General features: G+C 45.1%; 2 protein-coding genes across 2 annotated transcripts; one reads left to right on the top strand and one right to left on the bottom strand.

Moving 5' to 3' along the window:
- Window positions 1-86: 86 nt before the first annotated feature.
- LOC131291312 (uncharacterized) lies at window positions 87-632 on the bottom strand. The gene is made up of 2 exons (XM_058320508.1): window positions 343-632; window positions 87-255 (listed from the first exon to the last, which is right to left on the bottom strand). The coding sequence occupies exons 1-2, from the start codon at window positions 630-632 to the stop codon at window positions 87-89; spliced, it is 459 nt and encodes a 152-aa protein (XP_058176491.1).
- Window positions 633-3,382: 2,750 nt separating this feature from the next.
- Window positions 3,383-5,602, top strand: LOC131290509 (protein scarlet). Its single transcript, XM_058319660.1, has 4 exons — window positions 3,383-3,620; window positions 3,827-4,698; window positions 4,775-5,345; window positions 5,430-5,602. Exons 1-4 carry the CDS (start codon window positions 3,560-3,562, stop codon window positions 5,600-5,602), a joined length of 1,677 nt encoding a protein of 558 aa, XP_058175643.1. The 5' UTR covers window positions 3,383-3,559.
- The last annotated feature ends 6,642 nt before the right edge of the window (window positions 5,603-12,244 follow it).

Here is a 12,244-nt window from a genome sequence, read left to right as displayed (position 1 = left end):
GATTACACATGGACAATAAATTAAAAAACGACGCAAAACTACGTGGAGCTGTGGCTCAAAATTGTAGTGAATCTCTCCAGTCGCAACTAAGATGTCAGTTTGAACGGGACACCGGTGAAGCGTGGACGCTGCGTGATACGGTCCGCATTGATCTTTTCACCCACTATCGTGATTTGTGAGCGTTTCTTCGGATGGTACAGCAGGTGAATGTCGCGCCCTTCGTAGCGATAAAACGGCTGGAAGTACCAGCCGTAGCTGTTTATGGAAACGGATGGTTTCAAGCCCGGTTAAACATGGCGGTTCCTTCTTCGCTCAAATGTAGCACCGTACGGAATTACTCACCATTGGCTTTCAGTAATAGGCTCAGGGTAACGCTCTTGAGGCCCTTCGGCGATCGTTTTCTCAATGAGCGCACAGTAGCGGTCGAAGTTAGCCAACCCGCTGCGCCCAGCCGTGGTCGAGTCGTACTTCGACCAGAACTTGATCGCTATCGGCACGCGCTTTAAGTTGGGCAGAAAGCTATCGTACAGCCGAATGTATCGATTCTGGCGATTTATAAGCTCCTTCTCGAACGCGTAAGAAACAGTTGCGGGTGGACGCGGCGGGCTGTACTCGCCTTTCAGCATAGCCATCTTAGCGCAAAACCTGTGTTCTAGCGTGAGAGCGGGAATACTGTGGGACAGCTTACACAGATTCCAAAACGAGCAAAGTAATTTCGAGCAGCACACTGGTTAAACTAAATCCCTATCCGAACCACCTCAAGAAAGCAGAACCAAACGACTAAACCGATCGGACCTATCTGTTAGGTCCCAAAACCCTCGCCAGCTAGAGGTACCTCCCAGCGCTCGTACATTCCTGCACTCTTGCGGCACTTCATTACCTTCGTCCTTACCGGCGGAGATTTAGACCTGCTTCGTGGTATGGTTTATATACTATGAGCTTTTCGTAAAAAAAAGAAGGGTTATGGGTTCCCTACACACCACCACCGCTTCAGCACACTCATTCATAATCAACACGCCTGCGGGAGCGGGAAGATGGCGAACAGGTACCATTGAAATGATGATATCCAAAAACGCGGAACCTTGTGGTGGAAACCTAATAATAGTTTCGCGACTACGAATGCCACAACTAATGACAGTGACTGGGTGCTGGTATTAGTAGTAATAATAAAAAGAAAAAGCGAAATAATAATAACCATGATGATGATGATGATAATAATCGTTACCAAACATCGTGACCTAGGCGCAAGGAAGAAATCAAGGAGCATGACAACGGTAGCAGGGTTAAAGCAAAAAAAAAAAAGAAATGATACTCAGCAAATCTAAGGTAAGGTTAGCGCGACCCATATACTAACCTTTTTCCTCATCCCACCATCTTGCACTAGAGTGCCAATAAAATGTTTGGAAAGTATTCCGGTTCTGTTTGCTTATGCCTTCCATGCACTGACCCGTCTCAACGGCATTCTCGTTCGGTTGACTATCATTCTTTACCAAAGACGTTTTATTCTAAAACATGCCAGCGCTGAGTAAAGTTCCTGAATTTTGTTCCCCACTGTCAGGAGCGGAAGTGATGGGAGGGGTACGTTTCAACCAACCCCCACCAAACCCCACCGAACGCCACCCTCTTTCCTCCACCGTTGTTCAGAATTTATATTTTCCTGCTTTCTTTTTTCTGTTATGTTTTTCCATTGAACGAAGTTGCGGTATTCTGCCTTCCAGGCCTGTCTTCGTTTTGTGTCGCGAACGGGAAAATCTTCGGCTAGCCTATTAACTGTTAGCATCATGGCCATATAAAGCCGTTCGGGCAACCTTGGCTGTGGGTCTAAAACTCTACAGCACAAGAAAACTTGCGGGCGTTTAAACTTAGGGTCCGGAGAGGACCTTCGTGCGCCGATGGTATTTGTTCAATGTTTGACTTTCGTAATCAACCACCAAGTGTCAAGGCTGCTGAACGTCGGCAATTCGTCGGCCGACGGTTTGGTTGGCAAATTAACCGTCAATAATATACATCGGCCGGCGAAGTTTACGACTTGAGTTCCAAATTCCATCTGCTCGGTTGTATTTCACCCACCTGTCACAATCAATTCCGTACCGTGTTGAACATCCTCGTCTAGCCATCCGGTCGAAGCGAAGTAGTTCATGTGCACCCCCCCCCCCCCCCCCCCCCCCCCGCGCTTATATCAACTATCCATCAACAAAACAGTCGTTACTTCTAGCAGCAATTATCTAAGGGTCCATCAACATATCAAAAAATCAACATGTTCTTCGGTAAGCGAAGCCCTTAACCACCCTTCCCCGGGCTTTGTAGAGTAATAAATACCCATGCTGCAAGTCTCAAAGTTATCTTTGCGGGATATAGAGAAATTATTAGTTCTGGACATTTACAGAACTAAATCCCCAATTATGACAAACATAACAGAATGCATCTCTTAGGTAGTTCTCGAAACATGAGCGGGAAAAATGTAAAACTGATCCGGCTATCGGTAGAATATGTGCCTCTCACGCATTGTCGCCCTACATTGAAGGTTAATAAACCCAACGCCGGTTGGTAGGGAAAAAATGAATTAGGTTCAAAACGTTCGCCTCGCCAACTTCGCTCAAAGCAAAACCATCATCAAAGGGCTGCTACACATGGCGACTACAGGTGAAACTTTGCGCCTGGGAGTTCAGGCCAGCGCCACGCGCTGCCTTATCGTCACTAGCTATGCGCTCTGGCTATATAGAATTACGTGGAGCACAGATGTAGTTCCCTGCGCCTTCCACACCGACTCATGGCCGGAATCCTTACGCTGGGCGTTGAGAAACCATTGAAAAAGAAACCGCAGCGCGGCGACAGTCGGGATGTTAACGTTGAGGTGCATTTTTTGGTATTGATTTCCCGCGTACAGTATACGGTTGGTTTGAATTTTTTTTCTCCCCACTTTCAGCTCCGCTTCTCACCGCACTATTCCCCTTCATTCCACGCCGAGGCCCTTTAATGTGTTTCAGGTAGCGTCGATGCCGGCAGTTTGCGCTAGCGGAAGCCCTATCAGTTTGAATTGGATCGTGCAGTAGAACGCATCGGGTGTAGAGAGCGCTGATACCGTCGGTACGATGCGTTTCGGTTTGTCCGCTTTGGTGAACTATTAGTGACAAAGATACAACCGTTCGGTAGGAATGTTGTTGGTTGTCCAAGTAAGCAAGTGAGCTCTTGGCTATGGTACACCGCAGTTTGGGAGTGACGCGAGAGCAAACAACCTTCGCCAACGGCAGCTCTACAATCACCGGCAAACAACAACAATTGCAATCAACAGCACGCTTCGAGTGATCGGTCCATCAACTCATCGGTCCGCTGCATGTCATCGCCACTAGCTGGCAGCAATCGCTGCTACCAATTCTCGTTGCGCAGCTACAGCCAATGGTCGCCCACCGAGCAGGGGGCCACGCTGGTTTGGCGCAACCTGTGCGTTTACGGCACCTCCACATCCGGTTCCGGAGCCGGGCGGCGCGGCAATCCTGCAATCAAATGCATCATCAACAACGTGAGCGGTGCGGTCACGCCCGGGACGCTGATAGCGCTGATGGGCGCAAGCGGAGCCGGCAAAAGTACGCTAATGGCCGCCCTCGCCTACCGCACGCAACGTAAGTGTTTAGCCACAGTGTACGCACTTTTAAAACTTCACGCGGAATCGAGTTTCCGTCAGCGGAAACCTTACCAGTGACCAGCGCCGAGCGCTCTTATGAAACCATTTAGCAAGATTTAGGTGTTGATTGCCTGTACGTTTGCCCTTTCTTTTCGTTTCGCCTCTATCCGGTTTCTTAATGACGTCCATATCTTGACGTCACAGGTACCGCCATCCAAGGAGACATCCTAGTCAATGGCCATCCGATTGGACCGTACATGTACCGGCTTAGCGGTTTCGTCCACCAGGACGACCTGTTCGTTGGCTCGCTGACGGTGCACGAGCACCTGTACTTCATGGCCAAGCTGAAGCTCAATCCGCACGTCACCCACCAGGCCATCAAGCAGATGATACAGGACATACTCGAACGGATCGGACTGGCCAGGTGCAGCCAGACGCGGATAGGCGAGGATGGGGACGGTAAAATGCTCTCCGGTGGAGAGAAGAAGCGGCTCGCCTTCGCCACGGAACTGCTAACCAAACCTACCATACTGTTCTGCGACGAGCCAACGACGGGACTGGACTCTTTCAGTGCGCAGGCGCTAGTTTCAACCCTGCAGCAGCTGGCCAAGCGTGGCACCGCCGTTATTTGCACCATTCACCAGCCCTCCAGCCAGCTCTTCTCGATGTTCGACCAGGTGATGCTGCTTACCGAGGGTCGCGTAGCGTACGCTGGTAAGCCGAACGATGCGCTACAGTTTTTCTCCCAACACGGCTACACCTGCCCGGCCAACTACAACCCGGCAGAGTTTTTGATCAGCGTACTGGCGACGGCCCCAGGCTTCGAGAAGTCGTCCCAGCGCGCTGCTCATCGACTGTGCGATCTGTTTGCGGTCAGCGAAGCCGCCAGCCAGCGCGACGTGCTCATCAACCTGGAGGTGCATATGGCCGAGAGCGGCAAGTTTTGCATCACCAACGAGCAAAACCGATACGGACGCTCGCACTGGTTCCACACAACCCTGTGGCTTACATACCGCTCGTTTCTGACCGTCGTGCGCGACCCAACTGTACAATATTTGCGGCTATTGCAGAAGATTGTAAGTCCCCAACTCTTGGAGTGAATCTTTTACGAGCACATATTGATTCAAACTATGGTTTCCTCCCTTGCAACAGGCTATAGCGTTCATGGCGGGACTTTGCTTTTCCGGTGCAATAGACACAACGCAGCTCGGCGTGCAAGCCGTGCAGGGCATGCTCTTCATCCTCATATCGGAAAACACCTTTACACCAATGTACTCAGTGCTGTCCGTGTTTCCCTCGACCTTTCCGCTGTTCATGCGCGAAACCAAGAATGGGCTCTACCGCACGTCGCAGTACTATGTCGCAAACGCAGTCGCCATGCTACCGGGGCTCATACTGGAGCCATTGGTGTTTGTCCTCATCGCGTACTGGTTGGCCGAGCTGCGCCCAACGCTGTATGCCTTCCTGGTGACTGCGCTGTCTATCGTGCTGGTGATGAACATTTCCACTGCCTGCGGATGTTTCTTCTCCGCCGCCTTCAACTCGTTGCCACGAGCGATGGCCTATCTCGTACCGTTCGATTACATACTCATGATCACATCGGGTGTCTTCATCCATCTGAGCGCGATGCCACTTGCCATCCGTTGGTTACCATACATCTCCTGGATGATGTACGCCAACGAGGCGATGTCCATTGTACAATGGGATGGGGTGGCGAATCTGAGTGAGTGCTACTGAATAAGAACGAATGTTGCTTGTATTCCAAAATGCATCTAATCATATTGTTTTGCTTTCTACATACTTTCAGCCTGTTCCGCCGAGAACCTAGAACTGCCTTGTCTGAAATCAGGCACTGAGGTCCTAGAGCACTACAGCTTCGATGCTGCACACTTATGGGCAGATTTTTGTGCAATGATTTTACTCTACTTTTGCTTCCACGTGCTGGGATACGTATTTCTTCGGCGCAAAACTAAATGTTAGGCAATGGACGGATAGGTGTGCAATCTTAAACCCCTTTTTGGTTATTATTGGAGAAAAAACAAACATCAGTGTACTCATTTTGCCTGTTCTAGCGATGGGCGAAATATCTATTGCAACTAAGTAAAGAAACTCAATCAATTCGTGAGACTTTGTTACTATTAAGGACTCCAACAGTGAAATCCGAACACAACCAGGACACACATTTACGGCGAAACATTACGTACGCACGATTTCACGAATACGTTTAAAAATGATGGATAATAAAATAAAAAATACAAAATGCATCCGAAATGTATATTTTGGAGCTAGGTGCCCCGTCCTACAACGAAGGGAACGAAAATATTTGTCGTTTATGAGCATATTTCCTATGCCATATTTTTGTTAATTAAAATTCACGATTTAGTTTTTAGTCGGTGGTTGTTCGGTGTAGAACAATATTTTTAAAAAACAAATGTAGTAAATGTAACTAGAAGGAAATGACCAGGCAAGTATGGATACTCCCTAAAATGTTTAAAACCCGAAAACTATACGCATTCGTTTTTCTGCCAAAAACGGACGCACTAACGCGTGGAACGCAGAGTTACTTGCTCGAAGCCAGGCGTGTCGTCTAGCGCGTGCCGAAAGTGATCTAATAGATGTCAGTTTGATTGATTGTAGATAACATTCGGAACGCGGACGCCTACGGCGCTTAATGATATCACGAACGGCACGGTTGGGCCCGGTTCCGATTTTCTGACAGCAAGATTTCTACGATTATTTTCCTAAATCGGGTGACAGTAATATTGTTCGTCTAATAAGGTTATTAAAGACTAAAGTCACGCTGACACAACCATCCAATCAAAAGTTATTTGAAGACAAAACTACAAAAACTACCCGGGTAGGCTGTTGAACGGATGACAGTTGTAAGGGTCAATTGGAATGGTGCAACCTGTGGAAATCCGTTTCAACCTTAGTTTAATATCACGCAGAAGTGCAGTGCGCAATTACAAATATACTCGTACATAACTAACATATGCATTACCAAATTTTAATTGATTTCAAGTAAATACTCTCATATCCAAACAATTTCTTATTGTACCTGGTCCGTGGTTTTATTTAGCAACCTGACCCCTTTCGAGAAGTGTGTGCCGACCCCTGCTTTAGGCCACCAGCTTTTACCGACGCTTCAGCAAAACAATGCCCATCTGTTTTTTTTCAGTTCATCAGTTTTCCAGGCCATAGAGCGAAACGTTTAAACTACTTCGATGGTATAAAGTATAAAGTATCTGTTTGAAAAGAGTACGCGGTCTGTAAACATTATTTCTTTATATTCTTGACATTATTAATAGTGCATTAAAACTTTTAAATAGGATCTTCCTGAGCGATAATGTAATTTAATTTCCTTTCCTGGATTTGAAATAGCACGAAAATTACTGCTATACGTAACAACGAGAATAGTTATGCAGTAAAATAAAATAATTATATTTAACCTAACAGGGATGAAGAAGAAGCACACTATACTTCCAAGAAGTTTAAAATCGTCCGATTGAATATTTTCCAGAACATACCAGAATACTAGGTCGTTTGTATCCATTTTAAAAAGTGCATTTTTCATTAAAAATTTTGTTGTTTAATGAATTAATCAAGCCTTTTTTAAACTCACGGAATGAATTGGCAGCAATCAATTCAGACACAAGTGTCGCCATGACCCAATTATAGTCTTGTCACAAGTGTCGCCGAAATCGAAAGAAACCGCATATTAAAAGTATTGTTTCAAAACTTCTACAGCTTTACAAACCAGATCTCAATGTATGTGTATCGTGTATTTTCATGTTATAGAATATTACACCATGGAGATGGCCACGCATTCAACCAACTTAAGAGCATATCACTCCTAGTGTTGCTCAACTCCCTGTTTCCAGATTCATCATTAATTGCCTTTTTGAAAACCCCAATCCTTTCTTTTACTCACTGGTTGTTCACCGGTTTTGTGAAACATGTTGGCAATACACTTTAGGCTTGGACAGTGCAAGTAAAAAAGATGTTTTATTCAAGGTGACATGTAATTACAAAACTTTAAGCTGGTTTTGCAAATCGATGCACAATGTACGATATTGTCATTGTACTCACAAAAAATGATATGATTGGAGGTTTCTTGAAAGTAAAAAACACAGAGTAAAGACAATTTAAGGGTGAAGAAAATGACTTTCTGTGTGTGCGTTCATGGCCCACTGTGCGCTGGTGACACCGAGCAGCGAAGTTTTAGATTGTAAGAAAATATTTAAAGTATTTTAACAAAGAAACATCAAAAGCAATAGCAAAAGTAACCTTCTTCAAACTCGTTCCTTTGCTCAGATGAGCGTGAACGACTGCGGGCAAGCATAAGCATAGAGGGAAGCGAACGGAATTCCGCGGTTTGGCATGGGGTGAAAAGCTATGAGGCGAGAGAGAAAAGAATGTTTTGGAGAGTTTGTTGGTATCGGGCCCCGGCAAAGCGAACATCAATTTAAAATGTACGTGGCATTCTCATATCATTCATTTAATTTTATCTCAACGTTTCGTATCCGCCACCGTACATTCCTTCATGTGCAATGCTTCCTTTTATCCACTTCCACTCGTTAACCATTTTAGAACCTTCCCTTCATTTTGCTGTTTTTGAAAGGAATGTCATGGTTTGTTTCTTCCAAGCCGTTTTTCCGTTTATTTTCTTATTTTTGCTCTTCCTTCTCCTTCCCTCCCTCATTCCTTCTCATTCTCTCTGTCTCTGACAAAGCTTTTTCCCTTCCCACGGTGTGACGTTATTGGCGGAGAAATCTTCACAATCTGCATTCTTCTTTGCTTCTAGATGTTTTTCTTCCTCCCCAGTACATTCCACCCCGCGATCCCGCATACCCCACTGGTCGCCTGGCGGCCTTTTTATCGTTATATTCATTTTGTATTTCGTATCTATCCCGTGCATGTAACATCCAAGGCAAAGCCTCAGCATAGATCCAGCATAATCGATTGTAGTGCGGAAGATCAAAGAAACGGAGCGACAAACCGGGCAAACGATCAGGCAAGTTAAACTAAACGTAACCCCTTACCGATCGGAGGCTCTCGACAGTGTCGTTACAGAAAAGTGTATCATCGCGCATGCGAAGCTCATTTAAGCTCATTTGACTTCGGAATATCCGGAAGAACTATATTGGAGACGCACAAACCACCTATATGAGTGGTTTTCAATCTATACTGTCCATTTTAGAAGCAAGAGGCGTCTACTACAGAACGAATTTGGAGGATGGATAAGTGTGCCTCTCATTTCTTCCGAAGCTGGTGGTAGTTTTGCTTTATGTAAGATAGAGATTTACAACGCTTTCAGGTATCTAGAGTTTTTTGTACCAGGAGGACAAAAGTTTACTGGCCCTCATCAAAACATTGACCATCGCCTATCATAACAGGTTTCACCAAATATTGCACTCGGCACTTTAATTGATTTGCTTTTCCAATTAATGATATCGGCCACATGTTCCTTATCAACAAACAGGTGCATGTTGTTTAGTAACATCGATAAGACAGTGTACCAAGGGCGAAGGTTTGAAAACGGATGAGTACGTTGGAGATGCACGTCATCAATCGCCATGGAATCGGAACCGAAGCTTGCTAAAACAGACCATGTCCATGCGGCAAGATATAGCCCGACGAGGATAGGACCATTTCGACCGGAATGCGTCTGCGAAAAGAGTACCTCCGCAGTGGGGTGGGATCATTATTTGGTGGTGGGAAGCAGGGGCCCGGAAAATGGTAGAAAAATTCGATCCCCGGCTGCTTCCAGCGAGACCGACGCTGTTTTTGGAATGTGTGAGCAATGTGGAAGACACGGGGATATTCCGTCCCGTCGTAAGAACCAGGCTAGTTTGGAACCGAACGGTGCAAGATAAATATACGCTGCTCATACTAACTCTGATGGTGAACGGTTAGGGGGGAGGATACGGGGAGGGGAGGGGCATCCCGAAAGATGGCTTCGTTACTGCCTCGACTCCATCTTTAACTCAAGTTCGGTCTCCTTGTGGCGTTGGGACATTGGGACCAAGAAGACACCATGAAATGATGGAATGAGTCAAAAGTGAAGAGGATGATAGGTACGCACTGCAGCTGGCCTCACGAAATTCCTCACATACATACTCTTGGCTCCACCACTAGGGGATGTACATAGCCAAGAAAAGCAACACTGCTCACTGTATCAACTCCAGAGGGAATAAGCACGACGCTAGCACGACGCATGCTGCTGCAGCACTTGTAGTATCTGAGATCCTTTGTGAAAAGCCCAGGTTTTGGTGCGTCCAGGTAATATGGCGACGATCGGTAACTGTATTTTGAAGTATGTAATTCTCAAATTAGTCTAAATTTAACTCTTCGTGTGAGGCGATTCGTAACCAGACAACAGAAATAACCAACTGTTTCAACTGACAACAGAAAATTTAAATGTGATGTACTGTTTTACCCCGCACTTACTTTAACCAAAATACTTGTTAAGCAGCAGAAGGAGTTATCAGAGTTGCTGTAGCTGGTATGTTTATATTTTTGTCAAAAGAAAACATGACTCGAGCATAATTTGTTTTTGTTATAACAGCAAATCTTCGTTGCTCTTCCGATATGAATTATCAAATGACGTTAATGAAAAAAAAAAATCATTGCACAACCCATTCATAGATAGAGTGAAGTGGCTTCCTCAAGCGTTCGTGAGTCCACAGTAAACATCAACAATCAAGAGATGAAGTGAAATTTCCCACGACGCATCGGGAGTGCGCATGTTCATTCTAGTAATGCTTCTCCCCGGATAAACAATAGCCCTAACTTATAAGTATCTTGTTCAACTAGACCTTTCTCTAGCATTCATGATCCAACCGAAAACGGCATGAACACCCCAACCATGCTAATCATAGCTTTCGGGCCGCGAGGTGCTATCAGCACACACAACAGTTGTTTCCTCCGGGTGAAGATGCAGTAGACAACTTCACATCCTTGTCAATAAACTTATGAAACTGTTTCAGTTAGCAAGAGAGGTTAGAGTATTGGTACCGGAAGTAAGAAGTTCACGGTAAAGGCCCTTGATTTAGCCGTATGAAAACATGAAAGTTATAGTGAACAAGTTAACAATACGTTTGGTATATCCAAATAATTTCAATTTACAATCCAAGCCACTATAAACAAAATTGCTATAAACAATATTGTCCAAGATAGTGTGAATATGAAAGATCCTGCGCGGTGAGGGTGAAGTGCAAATGCAAACCATGGAGTGCGGATGCACCGGAAACATAAAGTGATGAGTTTATTTTGGTACAGATTTGATGTTTTTTATTCAAACAGTTTTTGGTTTTGTGAGCATGTTAATAACCTAGTTTTGGCAAAACGAACAATATTTGTTGTTTTAAAATAGTATCCAGGGCCGCCAAAGCGAACGAACGCAAACCAGCACATACGTGTGTGCGTTCGGACGTACGTTTGTGCCTTTTTCCTTCGATACGTGTGCTATCGTATTTTCAAAGGAAAACTGTGCATCCCTTCGCGCGCTGCGCGTCTACTTATAAACGACGCAACGGTAAAAAGGGGGAAAATAAAACATCAGTTTATTTTAATTCTGCTCAGTCACGGGGAAAACCAACTGGTAGGTTGAGAGCAGTGTTGTTGTCGGAATCGTTGAAAATGACGAAGGCACAACTCTGCACTCCGGCGGTGTTGTTGCACACATCGACGAATGGCACTCAGTTGACATCGTCTATTTTTTAAGAGTCGCGAGAAGCCGCATAAGAGCAATGCCAACCGCTAGGAACTGAACACAATTACAGGGTTGTTCGGTGCATAGAATGCTACATTAGATATATTATTAGTTTCACATATTTAAAAAATACTAAGTAATAAAATATTAATGTGAAGACAAATCATGAGCGTACTGCTTCAGTGGGGTCCAGGATTAATGAACAAAACCCCGATTAGTCGACATTCAAAATTTTCGTTCAATTATAACATCAGTGTAAAGTTACATTGAAAGTTGCAACCTTATCATTTCGTAATTGGAAATATTTAAAAATAACCCACCGACTACGAAAAATCCTGTACCATTTCAGCTAGCTCGTACACGAGATGAGCGATTCACGGAACTGCGTATTGCTTCTGGATCGTTCGGTTCACAGAAAACCTGGAGACCGTCCAATGAGTTCCTCTAACGTCTAACGGTACAGTGACGCTAGACGCGAGAACCTCAGAGCATTTTCCTTTTTACCTGGTGGGCACCTTTCACTACAGTTGTGTTGGTTTCTATTTGAACAGGCGCTCGTACGCTACACAAGGTGTGTGTCGGTGTGGAGGTAACAGCAGCAGTAAACTACAGCCAGCCCAGAGATCACTCTTGGCAATTACGTTTAGTGACGCTTTGCGCTTGTAACGTGTTGGTGCGTTTTGGTACGAAGTTCGTGTGATCTAGTGTTTTTTTTCTGTAGAACGCAAACGCCCTTTATCTCCCGTCCGATTTAACGGTTTGACAGCATTGATTACTACTCTGTTCACCCTAAAATCCTCGTTGCAAAACGGCTGGCAGAGTGGACCATCGAAATCCCTCATGATTATTTGTTGTTGAGCACATCGTAGTCGAAAACAAAACAGACGAAACGAAGCAAATGAATTTGG

The sequence above is a fragment of the Anopheles ziemanni genome, chromosome X (assembly GCF_943734765.1).
Source record: "Anopheles ziemanni chromosome X, idAnoZiCoDA_A2_x.2, whole genome shotgun sequence".
Classification (NCBI taxonomy): Eukaryota; Metazoa; Arthropoda; class Insecta; order Diptera; family Culicidae; genus Anopheles; species Anopheles ziemanni.
The sequence above is the reverse complement of the archived record's forward strand: the minus strand, read 5'-3'. Positions and strand labels throughout refer to the sequence as shown.